The sequence below is a fragment of the Lissotriton vulgaris genome, chromosome 3_2 (assembly GCF_964263255.1).
Source record: "Lissotriton vulgaris chromosome 3_2, aLisVul1.2, whole genome shotgun sequence".
NCBI classification, from domain to species: domain Eukaryota; kingdom Metazoa; phylum Chordata; class Amphibia; order Caudata; family Salamandridae; genus Lissotriton; species Lissotriton vulgaris.
The window spans coordinates 196,149,078-196,175,612 of NC_141690.1; the positions used below are offsets into that span (position 1 = coordinate 196,149,078).

The 26,535-nt window shown below is 49.9% G+C and overlaps 1 protein-coding gene across 1 annotated transcript in view; it reads right to left on the minus strand.

The window, feature by feature from the left end:
• The window catches only part of NSD2 (nuclear receptor binding SET domain protein 2), a 1,128,833-nt gene that overhangs the window by 292,631 nt on the left and 809,667 nt on the right, over positions 1–26,535 (minus strand). The window contains exon 15 of the mRNA XM_086964209.1: positions 20,370–20,526. Within this exon, the coding sequence (XP_086820335.1) occupies positions 20,370–20,526 (157 nt within the window). The remainder of the gene's footprint in view (positions 1–20,369; positions 20,527–26,535) is intronic.

Below are 26,535 nucleotides of genomic sequence, written 5' to 3' on the forward strand. Positions count from 1 at the left end.
GAAACCCGCGATAAAAGCTGGAAGATTGGGATCAGAGCCTGTATATCCCGAAACCGCTGCTCGGGTGGGTAAACCCGAAACTGCGCCGAGTCGAGAACCACTCCGATGAAAAGGAGCTTCTGAGAGGGACACAGGTGTGACTTCGGCACATTGATGGAGAACCCCAGCTGGTGCAAGAGGTCTGCCGTTGTCTGGAGGTGGCTGACGACTGTCTGAGGCGAGCCCGCCTTCAACAACCAGTCGTCGAGGTAGGGGAAGACTGAAACCCCTAACCTGCGCAGATGAGCTGCGACCACCGCCATCACTTTTGTGAACACCCGTGGGGCACTGGTAAGGCCGAAGGGGAGCACGGTAAACTGAAAGTGCTCGTGGCCTACCCTGAACCGCAGGTAACGCCGGTGGGCCGGCAGGACGGGGATGTGGAAATAGGCGTCCTGCAAGTCCAACGGTACCATCCAGTCTCCTGGGTCCAGGGCAGCTAAGACCTGAGCCAGAGTCAGCATTTTGAACTTCTCCTTCCCGAGGAAGCCGTTGACGTTCCTTAGGTCCTTTGCCCTTCTTGGGTACCAGAAAGTAGTGGGAATAGCAACCACGTCCTACTTCTGGCCCAGGAAAGCGCTCGATGGCCCCCTTGGCCAAGAGGGCCGAAACTTCATCCTGCAGGAGCCGCAAGTGATCCCCCGATACGCGGTGGTATTACGGTGGCATGGCTTGAGGGGTCGTCTCGAAGGGGAGGGAGTAGCCCCTCCGGACGATCTGCAGCACCCACCTGTCCGAAGTGACAGTGCGCCAGTGAGAGTGGTGATGGCGAACCATGCCCCCCCACTGGCGTCACATGGGCCGAGAAGCATGGACTAGGAGAGTTTAGAGGCGGCTGCTGAGGGGGAAGGTGTGGACTGGCCTCGCCGTTTTCCCCGACCAACTCCACGACGATTAACACGGCCGCCACCGCGCTGGATGTTAGTCTGCGGCGTGTGGCTGGCAGCACGTGTGGGGGCGCCCCTTCCTTGGCCACGAAAGGCACCCATTTGCTGGTGCGGGCCGAGAGGCCCAAGGACTTGGCCGTAGCCCTGGAGTCCTTAAAGCGCTCAAGGGATGGTAGGGGGTCGTAAGGTCCACCGGTGACGATCCAGAGCCCAACGAAGGTCCAGTGGGGTCCCGCGACACCGGGCCCGAAGGCGCCGCCGGCGTCGAGACCGCTTGACCTCGCGCCGCCGGGACCGGGGGGTCCTGCGGCGCCGAAGCACCCGACTGCGTCGGGCCGAAGCCCCCAACCCGCTAGGGGTCCCTTGAGGGGTCCGCTGGGCCCGGAGGCGCCGCGGAGCCCGTCTGAGGAGAAAGAGACTTCATGGCCATGAGGAAGCGCTCGATCTCCTCCGGCGTCGCGTTCTGCCCAGGGACCGGAGGGTGTGGGGCAGGTCGCGACGCCCGCGACTTCGAAGGAGCCGAGTGGGCGGTGTCACCCGAACCCTCGGCGGCATTGCGCGAGCATCGGGGGGAGTCAGAAGAGTGATGACGCCTCTTCGACTTCTGGTGCTTCTTACCGGACGACTTCGACCCGGAGGAGTGGTGCCGACTCCCGGAGCTGTGGTGGCTCTGTCCCCGCGACCTGTCCCTCGACCTCCCGTGGGACCGGGACCAGGACCTCACGCGGAGCGGGGCCGACTGCCGGAGTTCGAGTCGCCTGCAGGACCGCTCCCGCCTGGCTTTCGAAGAGAGGGCCCAGCAGTCTGAGCAGGCCTTGTCGTCGTGGTCGACACCCAGACAAGTTATGCACAGGCCGACATCCTGCGGTCGCAATCTTCACAGTGCTTGAAACCAGGCATCCCTACGGCACCGATCGGAGTCGAGAAGACTTCGAACAATGATCAAAAAGATCCAAAAAGTTATTCAAAAATTGACTAAGGGTCACTGCTTTTTCCCAGATCTGCGCTTGCTGGCACGGAAAAAAGAAGAACTGACGTCAGCACGCGGAGGCGGAGTCTAAGTACTCCGACGAAGTCATCACGGCTGTGAGAAGTTGGCCTGATATATAGTGCTCACTATTCTAGTGATCACTGTGTATCATACCAAACGACCCTTATTGATGATTGGTTGTAAGTCAACCTTATAGACAAGCTATCCTAGTAGCGTGGACAAAAGCAGTCTTTAGGCTAAACTCTAGAGGGCGTGTTAAGCCAGCTGTTTTACCGTCACATATACCCCTTGAACACCAAGTGAAAGGACACCACACAAGTTGTTATGAAAAATAAAGGATATTTATTTATAACAAGTCTACCCTGAACTCTTTATGGCTCTCCCCACTGCTGAAAGAGGCCTTGCGCCACGTCCGAGTTCAGACACAATTCGTGATCCATCTTGCACCAATGGCTGAGTTCGTCCGCCATGGCGTTCCGAGAACCTGCCAGGTGTTGAGCCACCAGGGTCAAGCCCTGATGTTCCAGCCATTGCCAGAGGCGCAGAGCCTCCTGGCATAGGGTCCACGACCCCACCCCGCCCTGTTTGTTGCAGTACCACATGGCAGTGGTGTTGTCTGTGAACACCTGCACTACACTCCCCCGGACAGAGGGGAGGAATGCCTTCAGTGCAAGCCCGATCGCCCGCAGCTCAGAAGGTTGATGTGGAGCTGGGACTCCGCCGGAGACCAGAGGCCTCTGATCTCCGCCTCTCCCATGTGGCCCCCCCAGCCCTGGAGGGACGCGTCAGTCACAACTACGTGCTTTGTTTGGGGTAGGAGAGGGATCTGCCGCTGACACAATCGCAGTCCGTGAGCCACAACTGCAACTGTCTTGAAGTGCCCTCCAAGATCAAGACATGGTCGGACAAGTTGCGCTGATGCTGGGCCCACTGACACTTCAGGTCCCACTGCAGAGCCCGCATCCGCCACCGGGCGTGATGCACTAGAAGGATGCAGGAGGCCATCAGCCCCAGAAGCCGCAGCGTCAACCTGACCGAGACTCGGGATAAAGGCTGAAAGATGGGAATCCGAGCCTGTATATCCCGAACCCGCTGTTCGGGAGGGTAAACCTGAAACTGCGCCGAGTCGAGAACCGCTCCGATGAAGAGGAGCTTCTGAGAGGGACACAGGTGCGACTTCGGCACACTGATGGAGAACCCCAGCAAATGCAGGAGGTCGGCCGTAGTCTGGAGGTGGCTGACGACTGTCTGGGGCGAGCCCGCCTTCAGCAACCGGTCGTCTAGGTAGGGGAAGACTGACATCCCTAATCTGCGCAGATGAGCTGCGATCACCGCCATTACCTTCGTGAACACCCGTGGGGCGCTGGTAAGGTCAAAGGGGAGCACGGTAAACTGAAAGTGCTCTTGGCCTACCGTGAACCGCAGGTAACGCCGGTGGGCCGGCAGGACGGGGATGTGAAAATAAGCGTCCTACAAGTCCAATGCTACCAGCCAGTCTCCCGGGTCCAGGGCAGCTAAGACCTGAACCAATGTCAGCATCTTGAACTTCTCCTTCCGGAGGAAGCCGTTGACGTTCCATAGGTCGAAGATAGGGCGTAGGCCCCCTTTGCCCTTCTTGGGTACCAGAAAGTAGTGGGAGTAACAACCACACCCTATTTCTGGCCCAGGAACGCGCTCGATGGCCCACTTGGCCAAGAGGGCCGTAACATCCTCTTGTAGAAGTGTCAAGTGATCCCCCGACACGCGGTGGTACTGCGGTCTCATGGCTGGAGGGGGCGCCTCAAAGGGGAGGGAGTATTCCCTTCGGATGATTTGCAGCACCCACCTGTCCGATGTGACAGTGCGCCAGAGGTGGTGGTGATGGCGGACCCTGCCCCCCCCACTGGCGTCACATGGGCCTGAAAGCCTGGACTAGGAGGGTTTTGAAGCGGATGCTGCAGGGGTAAGTGTGGACTGGCCTCGCCGGTGTCCTCGACCACCGCCACAGCGGTTTCCACGTCCGCCACCTCGCTGGATGGTAGTCTGCAGCACGTGGCTGGCGCGACGTGTGGGGGCGCCCCTTCCTTGGCCACGAAAGGGGCGAAAGGCAGCCGTTTGCTGGCGCGGGGCCAAGAGGCCCAAGGACTTGGTCGTAGCACTGGAGTCCTTAAAGCGCTCAAGCGCATTGTCTGCCTTGTCGCCAAAGAGGCGACGGCCATCGAACGGCATGTCCATAAGTGTGTTTTGGACATCGGCCAAGAAATTAGCGGACCTCAACCAGGCGTGACGACGAATCGCCACAGTCGTTGCTATGGCTCTGCCTAGAGAGTCGGTAGTGTCCAGCCCACACCAGATGTAATACTGTGCCGCATCTCAGCTCTCCACAAGGGCCTGGCCGAGTTTAGCCCGTACATCCAACGGGCATTCTGGCAGCACGTCCGCGACCGTGTTCCATAGAGAGTGGGTGTAGCGGCCCAAGAGGCACGCAGTATTACCTGACCGCAATCCCAAACTCAGGGAGGAGAACACATTCTTCCCGTAATTCTCGTACCTCTGGATTCCCGGTCGGGGGGAGCCGACAGGAATGCGGTCTGGTAATTGGAGGCCTGGATAACCAGGCTCTCAGGGGTGGAGTGGGTAGACAGAAAGCAAGGGTCACCCGAAGCCGGGCGGGGGCGTCTGGCCACGTTCCTATCCACATGCTGCCCTGTGGCGGGCCTGGACCAAGTGCCCAAAAGAACGTCTGACAAGGCCTCATTAAACAGCAGCAGAGGCTCGGCCGAGCTTGACTGCGGTTTAAGGACCTCAGTGAGGAGGTTAGTCCTCACGGCCGTGATGGGGAGCTCAAGGCCTGGGGCCTTGGCCGCCCTCATCAGCACCACGGTATAAGCAGCCCCCTCCTCCGTAGTCACGCTAGGAGGGGAGACAAAACCAGTGTTGGGCGTAGTGTCCAGACCACTGGCATCCCCAAGCTCTCCTGTACAGTCCGCAGAAGACTGACACTCACGTGCCAGAGGGTCCTCAGACCCCTCCCAATCCTCCTCATCACCCACTGCCTGGAACTCAGGCTCAAAAGATGGGGCCGGGTCATAGAAGTAAAAATCTCCCGACGGCGTTGAGAGCGGCGCCGGACCCGAATCGAGGGCAGGACCAGGGACGACGTCGTCCTGGGACGGCGCCGGGGGCGACACCCGTGGGACAGACGCCGGCGAGGTCGTGAGGTCGACCGGCGGCGACCCGGATCCGAACCCAGGGGGGCCCTGCAACGTCGGGACCGAAGTCGCCGGGTCCGAAGAACCAGACGGCGCCGGGGCCGAAGCACCCGGCCCACGTGGGGACCCAGTCGGAGCCGCTTGGGCCGAAGGCGCTGCGGAACCAGACTGAGGAGCGAGCGACCTTATGGCCATGAGGAAGTCTGCAATCTCCCCCGGCGTCGCGTCCTGCCCAGGGACCGGCGGGTGTGGAGCAGGCCGCGACACCTGCGGCTTCAGCAGAGCCGCGTGGGCCGTGTCGCCCGAACCCCTGGCCGCGTCGCGCGAGCGTCGGGGGGAGTCAGAAGAACAATGGTGCCTTTTTCGACTTCTTGTGCCTCTTACCGGAGGACTTCGAGCCCGAAGACCGATGACGACTTCCGGAACTGTGGTGGCTCCGGCATCGCGACCTCGACCTCCTTTCGGACCGGGACCTCGAGCGGGGCGGACTGCCGAAGCTTGAGTCGCTTACGGGACCGCTCCAGTCTAGCCTTAGACGTCAGGGCCCGGCAGTCGGAGCAAGACTTGTCGTCGTGGTCCAGGCCCAAACAGTGCAGGCACCGGCGACGGGGGTCGGTAACCGACATCAGTCGGCGCAGGGTTTAAACGCGGGCATCCCTACCGGCACCGGAGTCGATAGACTTCGAAAAATGGATCAAAAAGGATCTCAAAAGGATAGTCAAAAAGTGACTAGGGTACAAATTTTTCCAGATTTGCGGTAGCTGGCGCGGAAAAAAGAAAAACGGACGTCAGCACGCGGAGGCGGCCTCTAAGTACTCCGACGACGTCATCACGGCGCCCACGACGCGGAGCCACGGATGACGCCTATCGACGAGCATGAGTACTGCTACGCAAAAAAATTCCGGATCCAGTCTGACGCCTGGGGATATTCTAAGGTAAGGAATCTATCACTAACGTGTCTCTTTCAGATCGCCAGGAATCATGGAAACAGTATAGAACATTTTGCACAGTCACTCGTGCTCACTTGTTTTCAGAGAAATATACAGTGAATACACAGTGAGACGTTTTCAATAATGTTTATTGAACCAACGTTATTCTTGCATAAAATACGCTAGAAGCAATGAGTAGGAGACAGAAGCCAATAAAGGAGATTATGAGCACCAAAAGAGTAAACAGTAGATACATTCTAACACGGTGCTGAAGCAATGTATATATGCAGGCATATATGCAAAATGGTAATCTAACGTACGTCTAAGATGCAAACCCTATTCTAAGTGCACTTAAGAGTGTGTGTAGGTGGAGAGCCATGAATCCCCCCTAGGGACGATCCAACCCCATTACCTGATGGGAGCGAGTTAAGGACTCCGTCTTTGTCTAGAGTTGGACACCCTTCGGTGTCAGCGGAAGTGCCTCTTCTACCAAACTATCGAGATACCTATTATTTATAATAAAAAGCAGCCTTTGCGATGTGCGCGCTAGATTAGTTATGTCATGGATATGTAGATAGTGCTGTCGCCCAGTGGATGAAGATAGGACGACTTTTGTACCTAGTGCGTAGAGAGGCCTAGTACATGATATTCAGGGCATTGTTGCGCGAAGCTGAACGTATAAACAAAGCTTCAGAGAAACTAATCCAACATTGTCATGCATGCAAATGTGTGCAAAGGTCACAGCTGAAAAGTTATTTTCTAGGACAATGTAAGCAGGAAGCTGCCTTGCTACATGGGCCCAACTCGGGAATATCACCCACTCCTCATCCTAAGGGTTCATATATAAAAGACAGTATAAAAATGAAATAAAAAGGTATAACCTACTCTTAACATAGTCTAAAAGCAAGCTTCCTCTTTAAAATAAGGGATTAATATATGGTATGGTTGTGTGACTTTACCATGTAATACACTACCAACCCTTTTAAAACCAGTTGGGTTTTGTTTGTTAAGCCTTCGAACAACCCTAGGCAGATGCGGTTCTGAGCAGTCAGGCTTACACAAAAGAATAAGCATAAAGCATTTAAACAGCACCAAAATACCTGAAGAAAGTAACAAGACACTCAAGAACTCTGATACAAATTTATGAATATAGATTAGATTTGTTTACACCAAAACAAAAAAGATTCATGAGAGGGTTTCAGAGATGCAAACTTTACAAGGTATAATAAATAAATACTTGTTAACTTATTACAAACAAGCATTGGCAAATTCAATAAATGTGGCACACTTTTTCAAGAAAAACTTGGGTAAGTATCAATGTGGTTACTTAGGGAGATTATAGGCAACCAACTCAAGCAAAAAGCCAGTCAGGGTGGCCAGGAAGGTCCACAGAAACAGTTACCTCAATGCGAAAAGCAGTCTCCAGTCCATTTCTTGGTGAAGCGGGACAGTCCTCCTTCGGTCCTTTTCTCCAGTCCAATGAGATCAGAGCTCTTCAAGCCTTTTTCATGCCGAGAAAATGCCCTCAGGGGAAGTTGAGTTCACTAGCCAATGGGCTTCTAGGTTCTCTCCTTCATGATGACCACTTCCTGCGAAGAGCGGCATCTGGCTGTCCGAAAATTCTTTATGATGTCCAATTCCAACATGACAGAACCCTTCTTTTGGCGCTTTAGCTCCCTAGCCCAACCCAAAGGTGAGGCTACCATGGGGGCTAAATGCCCCAGAAAAAATGGCTTGACAACTGGCCTCCCTTCTCTGTCCCTAGTGCAAGCCTGTCTGCTAAAATGTGAGAGCAAGTCCTTTGCCAAGTGTTTGCCATTTGGGCCAACACCTGTGTGGCTTCCTGCCAGGGAGAGGTCACACCTCATTAATGCAGGCTTCTATTGTGCCCTTTCTTGGGAGTTAGGATTCCAACAGATGGTTCAACGACCACCTGAAAGAGCTTAAACTGAGCGCCCGACGGGCGGAGAGGCAATGGAGGAAAAATTACTGTCCCTTATCCAAAACCCACTTTCTCACAGCACTGGCTAAATATAAAACTGCAATTCTCGCTGCAAAAACCAACTACTTCTCAACAAAAATAACATCTGCCGAAAATAAACCGAGGGAAATCTTTAGCATAGTGAATGACCTGGCATTCTCAGACCGAACCTCACCCCGAATCCCTCCCTCCCAGCTTCTCTGCGATCAACTCAACACCTATTTCTTGGACAAGATCGGAACCATCAAGGCCAATATCCCACCACCCTCACCGGCTTTTGTTGATCCTTCCCCCCCCACCGTTCAATGCCTTCTCACTTTCATTCCCCCCCTCACTCAGGAATCATTTCTGGAGATACTTCCCAAAGTGAAGTCGGGGTCCCCGGCGGACGCCTGCCCGGCACGGATCCTGCAGCAAATTTACTCCTGCTGTCCTGAACCCCCCATTACCTTCCTCAATAGCTCCCTAGCTCAGGGTGTAGTGACCCCTGCGCTAAAGGCAGCCACCATAGTGCCTATCTTGAAGAAACCTGGTGCGGACCCTTCCATCTCGGCCAACTACCGCCCCATTTCCCTGCTGCCCTTTTTGGGCAAGGTGATGGAACGCCACGTCACCGCGGTACTCAGCGTCCATATTGAGGCGAATGGGGGTCTGGCATCCCACCAGGCCGGCTTCCGTCCCAGGCATTCGACTGAATCGGTTGTGGTCTCAGTCTTAGACAACCTCAGAAAGGGTATGGATGATAACAAACACCAGGCACTGGTCCTCCTTGATCTTACTGTCGCCTTTGACACGGTGGACCACACCGTCTTACTTTCCCGTGTCAAGGCGGCCGGCATCCGGGGATCAGCCCTGGTTTGGCTCTCCTCCTTTCTGAGGGACCGCACCCAGGCGGTCAGGCTAGGTGACTTCACTTCCACCCCTCTCCCTGTCACTTGTGGTGTTCCCCAGGGATCCTCTCTCTCTCCCTTACTTTTCAATCTCTATATCTTTCCTCTTATTTTCGCACTCCAGCAGCTGGAGGTCACCGTGTATAATTATGCGGATGATCTCCAGCTCATCTTTGATCTGTCCTCTTCCTCTCTCTCGGTCTCTAATTTCCAGTCAACAATGACATTCATCAGGGACTGGATGAACCACAACCATCTTAAGCTGAACCCGGACAAAACCGAATTGGTTCTCACCGGTGGTTCATCCAGCCCCTGGAACTCCCTCTTCTGGCCCCCCTCTCTTGGTCCCGCACCCTCCCCCTCAACCACGGTCAAAACACTGGGTGTCAAAATGAATAATCAGCTTACCCTCCACTCACAAATCAGCTCCGTGGTCTCCTCCTGTTTCCTCACTCTCCGAACCATCCGCTCTGTCTCCCGCTTCTTCTCCCCTCAGGCACTTAAGCTGATCATGGCCGCCCTGGTGATATCGCGGCTGGACTATGCCAACGCCCTCTATCTTGGCATCCCAGCATACAGCCTGCGTAGACTCCAGTTGATCCAGAACCAGGCGGCCCGGCTGGTCTATGGCCTCCCACGCTATCACCATTCCACCCCCCTCCTCAGGGAGCTTCACTGGCTTCCAGTAAAGGAACGTTCCCTTTTCAAGACCGGCTGTATGGTCTTTCAAGCCCGTCAGGGCACTGCCCCCGCCTTCATTTCTTCATTAATAAAAGCTTATGTTCCCGCAAGAGAGCTTTGGTCTTCCTCCAAGTCCCTTCTTCAGATCCCACGCTTCACAAGCAAAAAGTGGGGTGGGTCCAACTTCTCCACCCTGGCTCCAACATTTTGGAACTCCCTTCCTGACCATCTCCGTTCCGCCACCCAGTATCTCTCCTTTCGCAAGGATCTAAAAACGTTCCTCTTCAATCAGGCCTTCCCCGTCTAGTTCTTCACACCTTTCCCTCTTGCCTTCTCCCTCAGTTGTCGAACCCCCCACTAGCGCCAAGAAACCGCACGGTGTATGCTGCGCTTTAGAAATATTTTAAATTAGAAATTAGTTGCTTACATGTCTCCCCCAGAGGGAAGAAAGCAGTCTCAGGGATAGATCCTGTGATCAACCGTGGCCAGGAAAAGGGGATTTAGAACAAAAAAGTGGCAAATAGCACAATATAAAAAGTTAGTTTTATTTCGACTTGGGCATCAAGTCAGGCCTAAAGTAATGAGTTGTTTGATACCTTACAGTATCAACTTTAGCAGCCTCAGTCAAAGGTTAGTAGGCCTGCTGTGGCCCCCTCCAACTCTGCCCTGCCATATGGGCTACTAACTTTTTTCATAGTACAAACAACAATCGCGGGTTTTGACTGTTGCAACATGTTAACAGAAATTCCACTTTGTAATATACTTTGTTTTTTTGGTGGAATAAAGACACCAAAATCACTATAGTTGTCAATTTTTTTTCCCTAAAATATAGCTTAACTCACACACCCCAACATCTTTGTTTAAAACTATTGTTGAGGCCCAGTTTGGGTGTGTTAACGGGCCCATCCCCTCTTTTTTGAAAAAAACTAATATACAGCACACTGCCTTAGGGCTTGCTAAGCCCACCTCAGGGATTACTTGCATATATTAATAAAAAGAGGGGACTTGGCGCAGCAATTACTTTAAATGGCAAAATCGGGTTAGCAGTTTATAAACTGCCCTTGCAGTCTGCAGTGACAGACTAGGAGCCATGTTGAGTACCTAGGGGTGAACCTCTAATTTACAGGCCCTGGGTACTATATATGCGTTACTTACAAGTAAGTTATCTTATGCCAATTTGGTACCAATCAAACATACATACTTTGAGGTTAGGGCATAGACACTGATGTCTGGTTAGGAGGCCTCCCTGAACTCCGAGTCAAAAAAAAAGCAGCATCATTCCAAAACTTTGGGGTGGCCATAATGCATTTCATTAGCAGTGTCCAGTCCGATATCAACATCCAGTTCCTACAGTCTACGTCAGACAAGAGCATGGACAAATGTGGTGGTCCTCAGTCAGGCGCCATGATGGTGGTAGAAGGTGTAGTGGAGTAGAAAGAAATGGGAGGTCCTACTTGTCTCAAGGAGCCGGACGCAGGCAAAAAACCCAAACTGTAATTGCGGTGCAATAGTCTTGTGGAGGGGATAAAAGCACATGAATTGTGCTGTGGCTCTCTTCCATTTTAAATGTTTAATTTTGACCTCACTTTTTCGCCAAAAAGTAAAGAGCTGTCAAATAGTCAGTCCTTTTAAGGATGCATAGCCATCCACAGAGAAGCTTGTAAACCTCATTAAGGGGTGGCACCAAAGGACCACACCTTGATGACCACTGCTCAACATAAGCTGTCAGTTGTATCCAATCCAGAGCGAATAACAAACTTTGCTGCTTCACAAGTGTCTTGAATAGCCTGGGTGATGGATGCTCGAAGTTTGCCCGGAACAGCCAGTAAAACCTAGACCACAGAATCCCACAGGGCATGAGAAAAGCGACCTGAAAAACAGCAGGTACTCACAGTTATGAGGCCAGGCCGGTGGATGAAAAAATCAGTTTCCCCAAGGTGTCTATGGATATGGGAACATGTGGCATAATAGGGAAAGCATTAGGAGTAAGTTTACTGGTGGACGTCTGTGCCAACAGACTGGTATCGAGAGAGAAAGGCCGGGTCGCTTATTGCAGGGTGAGGGTAACGCCAACATACCTGTTAACTGGAAAACCTGAACAAGGTTTTGATGAGGGTGCCCAAAAGAGCAACCTCAAGAGCCTCATAAAATGGTAATGGTGGCTCTGTAGGAGCAGTACTAAGCTGAACTACGTCTGTCAAGACATTCGTTTTTACTTTCATAGTGGGTAGCTGTAAATCTATAACCCCTCCTGCCATTCACATCCAAGCAGTAAAAAAGAGACATTTCTCCATGGCAGGAATAGGAGGAGACAAGGCCCATATCGGAGTACTTTTTCAGCCCAATGGCGGTCTGAAGCTCTTCATACACTTTCTTTGCCATACTGGTAAACAGTCGTCCCCCACATCACAGCTATCATTGTCGGAGTCTGTACCAAAAACATTATGTAAAATCTATACCCCACCATGTGGTAAGGGCAAAGTATCTGAATCTAAAGGATTGCACAAAGGCTAGTCGTAGCAGGGCGCAATCTTAGTCGTTGAAGTCTGACTGCAAAATAGGCTGCACATCCTTTTCCAGTGGTGATGAGAAAAGAACTGGTGTAGGGAATGGAGCCTGAACTGAACCCTTCGTTTGAGCCAGTGATAAAACTGATGCAGATCCAAGGGGCATTGATGGTGTGAGGAAGGATCCACCAGCGGGAGTCCTGCTGGAGGACATTATGGATACTTGTACTCAAGAGTCACGCCAAAGGGAGGAGGTAAAGTGAGAAGGAAAAAAAGCATGGCCTCTCTGAAGGTCACTACTTGCTGTGACGAGTAAGGACCTGGAAATTCAGGGTGCACCAGGATCAAACTCTGAATCAGCGGAGAGACCGGAGGTATGTTGAAGCTCTTGTGCCCTCTCTGGAGACCGAGTGTCAGGAAGGGATTGATTCCCTTTTCAACTTCTTGTGCTGCTTCCTGGACTAACCTGAAGATTTCGACAGCAACGATCTGTCACAAGAAATACTTCAGGAGCATAAATATGCTCTTAATTTCGACTACGACCAGTCACGGCAGAGTCTTCTTGTGTTTGGCACGGTAAAGTGGGCCATATGGTCTTTGCGATAATTTGGATGCAGTCATTGCAGTCCTCGGAGTCCTATCCCAGAGATCGCAAACAGACTTTACAAAGGTCAGCCACAGACATCTGTTTGAGACATTCCCTACACAGTGTAAATCACATTTTAGGGGGGTGACATTTTCTCTTGCACACAGGATAATTTTGCAACAAAAAGCTTGGTCAAAAGACCAAGGAGATGGTCCGGATCTGTGACAGGAGGCGCAGAAAGAAGGAATATGCTACTTACCAGTATGCATCTGTTCTTGGCATGAAGGGCTGCTGACATTCATATCTGTGCATAGATCGCCGCCTAGTGTTGGGTCCGGATGATTGCACATTGTTGTCCTGGAAGAGTCTTCGAAGTATCACGAGATAACATCCTCCCCTGGACTACAGTGCGCATGGGCATCCTCTCCATCCCCAGATTGTTTTTCGCCATTGTGGCAGAGATGGAGTGTAATACTGAAAGTGATGACCATGCCTGAAGATGATTCTGAGAGCTGCAGCTGCGACAGGCACCGGGGAGGAGTGCGGGCGATATGAATGTCAGCAGCCCTTCATGCCAAGAACAGATGCATACTGGTAAGTAGCATATTCCGTTTGAGGCATGAGGGCTGCTGAATTCATATCTGTGCATAGAATAAATAGCAGTTTCCTCCTTACCGGCGGGTGCCCGTGCCAGCTGAAGCAGTCTGAAAGAGAGTTCTGAGAACAGCCTGTCCTACAGCAGCTTGCTGCTTGGAGTGTACATCTACGCAGTAGTGTTTGGTAAATGTATGTATCATGGTCCATGTGGCTGCCTTACATATGTCCTCTAGAGGAATATTACCCAGGAAAGCCATGGAGGCCTCCAACTTGCGTGTGGAATGCGCTCTAGGGGGAACTGTTAATGTGCGCTTAGCTTTCTGATAACAGATCTGGATACATTTAACAATCCACCTGGCTATACCTGACTTGGAGATAGGGTTGCCTTTATGTTGTGGAGAGAATGCAAAGAACAGCTGTTTAGTCTTTCGAAAGTCTTTTGTCCTGTCGATGTAATACAGGAGAGCTCTTGACATCCAAAGTGTGCAGTGCTCTGTCTGCCACTGAATCTGGGTTAGGAAAGAAAGCTGGCAGTTCTATATTTTGGTTAAGGTGGAACTGCGAAACCACCTTTGGCATGAATTTAGGGTTGGTACGAAGCACCACTCTATTTGCATGGATTTGCAGGTAAGGTTCCTGAATTGTGAGGGCTTGCAGTTCACTGACCCTCCGCAGTGATATAATAGCTATTAGGACGGCCACCTTCCAGGTGAGGAACTGTATGTCACAGGAATGGAGTGGCTCGAAGGGGGGCCCCATGAGTCTGGTGAGAACGATATTTAAGTTCCAGACTGGTGAAGGGGGGTGTCTGGGAGGGATCACTCTTAAGTCCTTCCAAAAAGGCTTTAATGGCAGGTACCCTGAAAACGGAAAGGTGCTGCCTGTTTTGAAGGTAAGCGGCTATGGCCGCCAGATGGATCCTGATGGAACTGTATGCTAAGTTGCATTGGTACAGATGCAATAAGTAACATATGATGTTTTGCGTAGATGCGTCCAACGGATTAATGTTATTGTTGGAGCAGTAAATAACAAACCGCTTCCATTTGGCTGCATAGCAGGCCCTGGTAGTCGGTCGTCTTGCCTCTTTGATGATGTTCATGCACTCAGGAGGCAAGTTCAGGTATCCAAACTCTATGACCTTAGGAGCCAAAACGCAAGGTTCAACTGTTGGGGATCTGGGTGCTGAATGTCGCCATGACTCTGAGTGAGGAGGCTGGGAGTGAGGCGCACCACGGAAAGTTCCAGGAACGTGGCGTACCAAGCTTGCCGTGCCCACGTTGGAGCAACTAGGATGAGTGTCATGGAGTGCTGTCGCAGCTTGCGCGCCACCAGAGGTATGAGGGGGGCTGGCGGAAAAGCGTACGCAAATTTGCCTGACCAGTTCATCCATATCGCATTGCCCTGAGACTGCGGGTGTGGGAACCTGGCGGCGAAGTTTGGGCATTTTGCGTTCTCGCTTGTGGCGAAGAGGTCGATGTCTGGATGACCCCACTGCTGGAAGTACGGATGGAGAACCGACGGGTGGATCTCCCACTCGTGCATCTGATGACTGTGCCTGCTGAGCAGGTCCGCCATCTGGTTGTCGACACCCGGGAGATGCTCCGCCATGAGGAAGATGTTCCTTTGAATGGCCCACTTCCACATGCTCTGGGCTAGGTGAGACAGCTGCGGGAAGTGCGTGCCTCCCTGCTTCTGGATGTAATACATGGCGGTCATGTTGTCCGTCCGGACTAACACGACTTTGTTGCACAGGTGCAACTTGAACGCCTTCAGTGCCATGAAGATCGCCATGAGTTCCAACACATTGATATGCATCTTCTGCTGTTGTGCTGTCCATAGTCCCTGCACTGTGTAGTGGAGGACATGCGTTCCCCAACCCTGGAGAGATACGTCCGTCGTTAGCACTATCTGTGGGACAGGCTCTTGGAACGGTCGTCCCCTGCAAAGGTTTTGTGGGTTCCATCAATGCAGAGAGTTGTAAGCACGACCGGTCACCAACACTAGGTCTTTTAGATGGCCATGAGCCTGGTTCCACTGACGGGCTAAGCATTCTTGAAGGGGTCGCATGTGCAGCCTCGCGTGCGGGACAATGAATATGCAGGATGCCATCATGCCGATCAGTTGCATGAAGACCTGCGCTGGGAGGGATCGCTGAGGTTGGAACTTCCGGATGAGCGTTTGCATGCTTTTGACCCTGGCTGGGTTCGGCTGTGCCGTGGCCGACTGGGTGTTTAGTGTTGCCCCCAGGTACTGTTGCACATGGGCTGGCTGCAGGTGAGACTTTGCGTAGTTGTGAGAGAACCCCAGACTGTGAAGGAGGTGAATGGTCCGCGACATGTCGCGGCCGCACTGTATGGCGGATTTGGCCTGCACGAGCCAGTCGTCCAGGTAGGGATACACGTGAGTACCTTCCCTGCGAAGGTGCGCTGCCACAGTCGCTAAGCACTTGGTGAAAACTCTGGGAGCAGTAGTGACCCCGAACGGCAGAACCTTGAATTGGTAATGCTGATTGTTGATTGTGAACCTGAGATCTTTTTTGTGACTTGGGTGAATGGGAATGTGGAAATACGCATCCTTGAGGTCCAGGGTGGCTAGGAAGTCGCCCTGACGGAGCAGCGGCAGGACTTGTTGTAAAGTTAGCATGTGAAAGTGCTCCGAAAGGATGTATTGGTTGAGGGGTCTGAGGTCTAGAATGGGTCGCAGGGACCAGTCCTTTTTTGGAATCAAGAAGTACAGGGAGTACACCCCTGCACCCCTTTCCTCGGCAGGCACGAGTTCTATGGCTCCTTTTTGCAGCATGGAGAGTACTTCTTGCTACAATAAGAGCGAGTGCTCTGCAGACATAGGACGGTTTCCTGGGGGTATGTTGGGGGGGGTGGGGAGGGGGGGGGGGGGGTGTGGAGGTTAGTTCTAGACAATAGCCGTAACGGATAAGTTGTCTCAAGTGTTGTGTCAACTTCGGGTCCAAACAGGAAGTCCAGATTAACAGGCTGATTGAGAAGAGTAGTTTGGATCTCGGATTTAAACCCCGAGATGCGCAGCCATGTATGGCGTTGCAGCATCACACTAGTATTGACTGCCCTCGCTGCAGTGTCTGCTGCATCCAGTGCGCATTTGATTGACGCATTGGAGACCAGTTTACCCTCTTGTATAACCATTTCCGCTGCCTCTTTGTACATGTCAGGCATGTGCTGCATTAACTGTTCTAGGGTGTCGTAGTGCGGCCTGTCGTATCTAGCCAACAGGGCCTGTGTATTGGCTATTCTCCAAATGTTAGCGGCTTGCGCTGCCACACGCTTCCCAGACGCTTCAAAGATTTTGGACTCTTTGTCCGGAGGGGGAGCGTCACCAGTTGATTGAGAATTAGCCCTTTTGCGTGCATTAGCCACCACGAGGGAGTCCAATGGGAGTTGACCTTCGATATAGGTTGGGTCCACTGGGGCTGGCCTACTTCTTGTCGATCCGGGGATTGATAACCCTGGCTTTTGTTGGCTCCTTGAAAATGGCTGTGGCATGCTTGAGGACCCCCTTAAGCATGGGCAGAGCTTTGGTGGTGCGTTTAGATGTGGAGAAGGTCTCAAATAAGAAATCTTCATCCACTGGCTCAGCATGCATTTCGAAGTCATGGTTGAGGGCTGCTCGCTCTATTAATGCATTGAATGCTGTAGTGTCCTCAGTTGGTGAGGGTTTCACAATGTAGGACTGAGAGTCTGGAGCGGTATGGGGGTCATCAGGGTCATCGCCTTGATCTCCTGCTCCTGACCATTGATTTGAGACATCCTGATCAGTGTCAGTATTGTAAAAGAAGGCCATTTGGCCACAGTCCGCATTCAAGTCCTCCTCACTTTGTGTTGGAGAATGAACAGTATGGTGCGAGTAGTCCTGAAGAGGTTCAACAAGAACTGGAGAGGTGGTGGAGACCATCTTCTTTTTGAGGGGAATCCTGTAACCTTCCAAGGGATGTTCAGGCGCGATCTTCCGCTTGTGGACGGTAAGCCTGCCCGACTCCCAGTCAATAATCAGTTTTGCCTGGTTGTCGTAAGAAGGCTCATGATAGACGACTTGTGCATGCGAAGACACTTTCGCCATCTTGGAAACCTCGAGATGCTTTGGACGGGCCGTGGGCGGAAGTCCAAACTTAAGTGGCGTTGAATCCGCATGCTTTGAAGCTGAAGCGCTTGCTTCGGGTTTCTTCGACGCCTGTGTAGGCCGCTCGCTTGACCGCATCGAATGGAGCTCCCGGCGCGGTGCGCCTCCATCTTTGGGCGTCGACGACGATGTTGGGGCGTCCTTGGGCGTGGCTTCGACCCTTTTCGCTAGCCCAGTCTTGAGGCCTGAGAGGGGTGGCTGTAGACCTTTTCCCAACGGAAGTCCTTTGGCCTTCTCGCTATGTTTGGTCGTCACCGACGCCGAGGCCTTCGAGATGACGTTCTTGGTGGCCGAGCCCTGCTTCGAAGTCCCAGTCTTGGCGCCCACAGATATCTTCGGCATCGAAGGATCGTCGACAGCCTTCGAGGAGGTCGTCGACGTCGAACCGACCACCATCTTGAGTAGTTTCGGTTTCGATTTCGGCTCTGTCGGTTTCGGTTTCGATTTTGCTGAATCGACCGATGGCTCCTTTGAAAGGGTCTTAGCCTGGCTATGTCGCGGGGCTATAGACAGAGAAGATGGATCTTGGCTAAGGCCTTTCGGCGATGCCTCGACCGGAGCCGGAGAGGGCTAAATGTTAACAGTAGGCCCCGGAACTGCGGGCGGACTCGGTTCCTCACCGGAGTCGTCATCAACGGCCGCAAGGGCCTGATCGTCGACCCCTACCTCGACGACGTCTTGGTCGTGGACGAACTCCTCATCTGCCTCGTCCACCTTGAAATTGGAGTCCTGCTCTGACGCCGGTTCCGACACTTCCTCTGGAACGTCGTCTTCCGCCTCTTCCTCATCCTGGAAGAGTTCCTCGTCCCCGGCATCGAAGATGTTTGCAGGTGCTGGAGCTGACCGCTGGGCCGACTGCCTCGCGTCGAAGTTTAATAGTCTTCTTTGAGCGGAACCTGGAGCAGGCGAAACATTTCGACTCGTCGTGGTCGGGGGACAAACAGGTATTGCACACTGGGTGCACATCTAAGTTCGAATACTTTGAAAGACAAACGGGGCACCGCTTAAACGGGGTCCGTTCCATCGTCAATGTAGTCTGGGCCTGTGTTGTCGAGAGAATCTTCTTTCGTCGCCGATTGAAGAACCGAAAGGGCCAGTCACCGAACGATACAATACCGACGCTATGAAGGCCTTTTGGCCTTAGGAATAGAAAGAGTACAAGTTATTTAACTGGAGTTAAGATTAGACATCCGAACCCAATGTCGGAAAAAAACAATCTGGGGATGGAGAGGATGCCCATGCGCACTGTAGTCCAGGGGAGGAGCCACCTATCTCGTGATACTTCGAAGACTCTTCCAGGACAACAATGTGCAATCATCCGGACTCAACACTAGGCGGCGATCTATGCACAGATATGAATTCAGCAGCCCTCATGCCTCGAACAGGAATTTATGTCAGTAGACATGGGTGGTGCTTATACTCTACACACAGGACTTGTGCCAGAAGTGATAAGTGGTGCTGCACGACACCACCTACCAGCACACAGGAGAAATGATTTAAGGTTTCTGGATCTAGTCAGTCAGTCAAAGTAGCTTTATTCGAGATAAACTCATAAAAGCAAAGACAAAATATCCATAATTCCAACAAATAACATGAATCTAAGTTAAAAATGGTTAAGATAGTTGAATAGAAAGTACAAGTACAAGCAGCAAATGGAAGAGTTAAAAATCCAATTTCCTAAAATACAATAAATAGTCATTTAATATAAAGTTAAAAAGTGGTAAAATCAATTTACAAATAGTCAGTACATGGTCAAGCTCATCACTTATATATGTTATTCAGAAACAATCAATTGGCCCCGGATTGAGTTCTGCCTTAGCACCCATACCCACCCCAAGTATTTAGCTACCGCTATTGAAATGAATGGCATGGTACTGGTACATATCAGCCTTTCAGACCCGGTAGCATTTCCTGAAGGGGAAGAGCCAGCACAAGTAGTGCATGCTGCCGAAGAGCAGGTTTATCTCCCCCCTGGCAACCCGATGATGGTTTAAACAAAAAACCCTGAGGTACTTACAGACCTCTTAACTGGTCAGGAATAAAACCTAGACCCATCCTGATTAATATAGCACAAACCACGTTTTTTACTCACTTCTAGGTCCTAAAGAAAGCCCACTTGATTCCGCCCCCTACCCCCCCCCCCCCCACCCCTCCCGGGCAGACAAGGGCTGAAACATGTAGACCTTTTTACTGGACACAAAATAGCGTGGAGGATCCCCAATAACTCTTCCCTAGCACGCCACGGCACCAAGACCTAATACATTCATCCTTCTATGGTTACGAAGGCTTTTTAGCAATTAATTTTTCTTTCAATACACCAACTTTATTATTTTTCATTTCTACATCGCTACTGCACTAACCAGTAGGTGACCTCCGGGTGGAGTAAGCACAACAAATGACCCTATGATGATGCTATCACGTAGCAGGGAAGGCGGAAAAAGAAGATATACCGCCAATCGAGCCTAAGTACGTGAATGAGGGTTTTTTATCGGTACAGGAACGACACCTACAAATAACCCTGGTTTCTCAGGACAAGTGATTCCTTCCCCTTTTTGATTTTTTGTAACGAGCCTAGGAAGCTGAAGGGATCGCAAACCTTCCTTCTCCCCCCCCCCCCCCCCCCCCCTTGATCAAAACCACTTAATATTCCAGAATAATCTGGAATTCTTTTTGTCACTTGCTTCTTTAAGCTCCTGCCATCGGCGCTCGTCCCATGAACTCTTGGCCTTTAGGATAGCTCTTTTATACACCTTTCTGGTTTCTGGATCTAGTCTGACACTAGAGAATATTCACATGGTAAGGAATCTGCAGCTGAATGCATCCATCAGAAATTAAGAATTTGTGGTTACATGTTAAGTGCAGGTACTTTGTATGCTCACATTGTTTTTAATACTTTTCATAATGTTTCATCAATGTATTTTGAATTTTTTGTTAAACAAACCTGTAATTTCCCAATTTCACCCAGATAATGTCTTGAAAGTGAAGTTTCTTTCCAGCCTTACAATCATTGCAGTACCAACTCCCATCTGGCATTTCAATGTTCAAACAATCTGGATGAAATGCGGCTGGACATGACTCGCAGCACAAAAGGTTACCACCTGCATAAAAGAAATAATTTTGTTCAGGTATGCGACAGATGCATCAAAACAGCCAGCAAATCCACAACTAATACTACATTGGAAAGGGAATAACAGTTTGTGTATTCCACAGATCCAAGTTTAATAGCATATGTGCCCTGAAATCACAACAGCCACCATTAGGAAAACAACTATTCACTAGGAAGAGTGTGCAAGTAACTCAATAAATAATTTCAAAACCTACTTTCCTGAAGCATGGATGTGGCTTTGCACATTCTCTCACTTACACACACACACACACACTTAAATGAAGCTAGTCTCTGAAGATGCAACATTTTACCAGCTCAGACAGGTAGAAACTTTTTGCATCACTGATCAGTCGTAAGGTTGTAGGCTCCGAAAACATATAAAAATCTGTTTACCATTTGTCTAATACTATAGACATTCAATGGGCTGAATCAAAAATATATATATATTTACACACACACACACACACACTACGAATGCACATATGCCATTCGTGTGGGGGAGCGGCCATACCTCACGACCAGTAAACCTCATGTGGGATATGATGCCATCGCCTTACTCAACAATGGTACAAAAACATCATCCTCCTTTGAGCAGGGAGTCGCTGCAGCCCCAATGTTTGTGCGTGGGTGGCCCACCTCTGCAATACACACTCTGTTGTACCTCTGGCCAGGGCCTGACTTCTCAACGTCCCCACACTGAATATTAGAAAACGTAGAGCTGACTGCAGCCCTGCTCTCCAAGGTGAACTGGCATGCGTCTGGAGGCGGGAGAGACCTCACTCCGCACAACCAGAGCTTCCAAAACGGGACTAACATCTCAGACACAGGAAAAAAACAACCGTTCACACCTATTTTGTTTCTTGTCCACACTCAATATGTTTCCCCCCTCCAACTAGTTTCCCTACTGTGGTTTGCGGTCCCTCGCTGCACTTAGTTGGTGTTAACACCACTCACAGTTCAACCCTCCTTGTGCTGCCTTTTTATTTATTTAATTTTGTGGGCAGAGAGAACTGGGCCAGAAGGTATTGAAGCGTTTAATAGGAGTTCCAATTACATTACACAAGCACCCATTCATTTTTGGTGGGCACGATGAGACTAAGGGATTTGCCCAGAATCACAGGATGTGGAGCTGACTCCGAGACTGGAACCACATCCAAAGTCAGAAGCTCTCACCCTGTCATTTAATTAATTGCTCCCTCCCACCAGACGTTGTTTCTTCACTTGTTTAAACAGCTTTCACATGAATCGTCCTCTTCGAAAATTTTACATATTTGATGTCAATTTAATATCATTATTTGCTGATAAATGGAAGCGTTCACCCTTTCAAGAATCAAAACGCCACAAAAGAGGCAATCCACCATTTGAATGATCATGCATTCTAGCCGGCAGGAGACCTTTTAAACACACAACGTGTACAACATAAAGACTTTAATTCATGTATTAATTAATTCAATTAAAGTTCCGTGTCTGCTCTGTCAAGAGCTCTTCTTGGAAACCTTAAAGCATGGCCAAATCCAATTAATATGCTGCTGGAAGTTGTGTGGAGCAGCAGATCAGAATCGAATCCTGTCAGCACAGATTCATCCTTTAATCCTTCCAAATAGATACAACATTGAGTGACATTATCGAAATTCTTGGTTTATTAAAGATATTAAATCTTGCCTGTGGTGGCACAATTGAATTGAACAGCTTTCAACTAGGCAGTCTGCCCGTTCCCTTGACACATATAGTGGCTCACAGTAAACCACCCATACACATACCTATACATTGGTTCAGTGTGCTGTACAGAGTTCTATTATTTCATTGGCTATGCTTTCCTTATTACCTGATGTTATCAAGAGAACCCGCTGATCATCGCCATAGTAGGACAAGTCACGTTTTTAAATATTATGCAAAAACACATGCTTTTCATTTTAGGGACAATGCCGGGAAGGGCTTCCATGCAAATCCAGAAACTGGATGTGCAAATCGCTCTCTCATAGAGATGAAAGTCCAGAATAGAAATAAAAGCCCAAAAGTATTTCCGTCAGCTAATGTTCACACCCTCCCTCAGCCTAGCCCGGTTCTCCCCCTTCAAAAGCCCATGCAACACCATGGTCTGCAGTGCCTCTACTAGTTAGCTGCACACCACAGGTGAGGCCTTCTGTGTGCAGTCATAAAAAAACAATTATGCGTATCAATTTTTTGATGGCGCCACACTTTTATGTGTTTGTGTCCATGAAATAGAGGGCAGCCGTCTGCCCACAAAAACAACATGATCAACCCAGTCATGGCTCTTTTTTAAAGGTCTGGTCTTTTTGTATTGGCTATTGTTCTACAAAAAACATGCACCATTGCGATGACAGGCCACCCACTGTATGCAATGGCTGCCATCAATTTGAGTGACTGCACAAAGCTTCTGCACATTTTTAATATGTTTCGACATTCGCTTAAAAATATGTCTTCATTGGCAGAGCTCTACAATGTGTTTTTAAAAAATACATTTATTTGATACATTTCCTTTAAAAAAAATGGCAATTCATTTTGCATTCAATTCAGCTGCCCAGTTAGATGGTGATCCATTTCCTCTTCCTTTTAAAAGTTGCTATTAAAAGGTGTTTAACATTGTAGCTTTCTGCAATTGGACTGCTTCGTTGGGTGATAGGTTCTTCTCCGCGCCTTCATAAAATGCAATGCACAACTGAAAGGGGGTTTCTTAAATCACTAATAAAACAGCCACATCAGTAAATGGTTTCATTTTTATTTTGTCTTTTCATTGCAAGCATAAGGTGGCCGCATTTATGTGTTTTTGTAAATTTATTTTGTATTCTTTTAGCCTATGCTTCAATAAAAAGAATGTGAACAAACACTATTGCACCAGAATGTCAGGGTCAACATATTGGCTCTATCAATGCTTGTCTAGCGAGTAGCGATCTGATTGAGAGACACAAAGGGGCATATGTTCAGGAAAATGTAGAAGCGTGGAGCTGCGCCAAAACTGGTATGGCTATGCTCCATCATTTCCCGAACACAGGGATGCGCTTTATTTACAACAGTATGGCGCACCCTTGTTTTCCCTATCGCTGGTGCTAAAGCTAGCTGCCTAGCGCCAACGCAGGCACCCCTACACACGCAACTGAAGATTGTCTTTGTCTCTTCTGACACTGTGTAGACGGACTAATGAATCTCCCCCCCTTCAAAAATGGTGCCCAAACAGAACACCGTTCTCACACCAAACGGACCTTTTCCTGGCGGGATTTAACCCACACCGGGTAAGAGGGCACACAATGCCCACTCTTGCTAGTATCTTCAGCCTCTTTCTCTCTTTATAAAAACCATGCTTCCAAGTGTTTTTATACAGAGCGGCTCGTCACCTCTAGCGCTACTATAGGTACGCATATAATTTACTACTACGACTGTTCCCTTGGCTACATACCTTCCTGACTTAAGGGAGGTCTCTCAACCAGTAGAGACATTGCTTTCGCAACATGCGCTCCTATACACTGAAAGTATTTCAACGATAAACATACAGCCCCGATGCGGCTTACTGCACTACTGACTTTAGGGACGTCTTGCAAACAGAAAGGATATTGCTTTTGCCTGTACTTTGTCAGCATGACTATTTCCTGGACCAACATGTTCTTCAATATATACTGCCTGTCTTAGCTCTCTTTCTGCATCCATGCAGACCATGCCCGCAGGTCTCCCCGTACGATCCGCTCTATAACTATTACCTCGTGGAACGCACGAGTGTTGGCATGACATCAACTTGGTTAACTTTTTACATCTCCTGCATGGCCGTGACAGAGTTACACCGCAAATGCACCCCGTAATAACAGCCGAAAGGAACTGAAATATTGGAAACAAAACCGCTTATAGTGCTTAGTTCATGCCATTAGTGTCTCAACTAGCGCGTTGCCCAGTCTGGGAACAGTTTTATAGTGTTTTGCCTCTAGCATGGGCGTAGGAAGTGTGGGGGACGCGGGTGACAAGGGTGGGGGGGACGAGGAGACAAAAGAATTTCCCCTCTCCCTTCTGTTATTCGCAGGGCCATTAGCGCGCGAAAGCGCTACCTAATGGCCCTGTACTTGACCTGTGACCTCACCTGCCTGCAGTCATAGAGACCACCCGTCCTCTCCCCTTTGTTATCCTGCAGTAAGGCTTGGCCAGTCTGGGAAGGGCAGAGAAGGAAAAAAAACCTTCTCTTTTCTGTCATGCCCAGAGAAGGCAAGGACAGTGTCCGCTTCTCCTGCTCTGCTTCTGGTAGCTTCCCCCCCTCCCCCACTCCCCCCTCCCCCCCTCTCTTTTTTCCTCCATCTCTTTCTGTCTCTGTCTCGCTTATCCTTAAGTGCGGATTTCAAAAGACAGCTGTTACATACTCTCTCTTGCCTCTCCTTTTCTTTATTTGTACCCCCGTGTAATGGATCAAAAAACGAGCAGAACACTTTGGCGGGAAATGTCCTAAAAAATAATTAAATAACCAAATAAAGCAATACAGAGTGGTCAGCAGACAGGCCTGATTGTGATTTACACCCATGCACCTTAGCGCTGCTTTACAGAGTTTTCCAGTAAAGCGCTACTTTCTTTTTATCTTCTTTCTTTGAATAACATGGTTTTCCCAGGGTGGGGAAGTGCACCATTCATAAAGGGACTGCAATACCTGGTTGAGGGATGGAGTGGAAAATGTTTAATATGAGCGTTTTCAACTGTTTTAATTAGCTTAGCCTATAAAATGTGTATCGCAGCTCTGTGTGATGGGATTTAGACTTTTTTAAACCAAACTGTTTACATTGTGTAAGGATATAAGCATTGGACATTGAAAGGGTCCCTTCCTGGTCCTGTAGTCATGTCCTGAACTTTTCAGGCAAAATCACTTACTGATTTCTGAATAATGAGTTTAAAACCATTATGGTAACCATGTTGTTCCTGCTTATATTTCACATGCTTAGCTCTTCCTTGCATTCAGTGTTTGCTTTTTACAGGGTGTTGTTACTTTTTTTCCAGACAGCATTTTACTCTTGTCCAATGCATAATTTGAATTGAGTCTCAGCACAATTGGGTTGTGGTTGAAGGCAGTGCCAGTTTCTCCCATTGGGGCAGTATGGTGTTCAGTAGGGGAGAGGATGTGGCACTCTGGCCAGAGCTGCCAAATTTGGAACTGGAGCACCATTTTCAACCTTCATGACCAGTCCACCAGACCACATTCCTGACAGAGCTCATTCCGATGCTACATATTAGAAGGCCTAATAGACCTTAGAACCCCTGGTGTCTTAGCACCAGCAGGTAGACCCTAACAATGGCAAGTGTGAATTAAAATTGAAGGCCTGTCCACCACAATCCATGCAGTTCACCTCCAGTCTTGCGAGCAGGCATACGAAGAAGCACACACTAGAGCGACAGTGACTGTCACTGAGGCCAGTCCACCTCGTCCATTGGTACCTCCATTGGACTTTTTCAGCACTAGTAGTGCAACTTACCAGGGGTTGGTAATGTTGTATTTGCATGCACATTAAACTTAGGGGGTGATTATAATGGTGGTAGGACCGCCACATCACCGCGTCGTTGACAGTCCCACCACCATTGATGACTGCATTACTGCCCGCCATATTACAATGGCGGGCAGTTCCCTGGCAGTCGGAGAGACCGATCACCACGCACACTTCTCTCTTCCATAGGGAAGGGAGGTGGCTGTAATCCTTGTGTCTTGCAGAAAGGAGAGAAAAGGGTGTATCTGCTCCTCAGGAAGGATATACAATGCAGAAAGAGCCAGAAGAGCCACTCTGGCATTTCTTTTGTGGGCTGCAAGCTAATGATGCTTAATTTAAGTTGGTGTCTGCAGGTGAGGCGTAACTGTATTCTTTGTTAGAGACCGGTACATTATTTAAACCATTAGACTGTAAAACCGAACAAGAGAAAGGCATTAAGGGTTAATGGCAGAAGGAGGAAGGGAAATATGGAAAACAGAGAAAAAGGAGGAAGCAAAGATGAGAAAGAACCTGGAAGAGTGAGATAATGTGGAGGG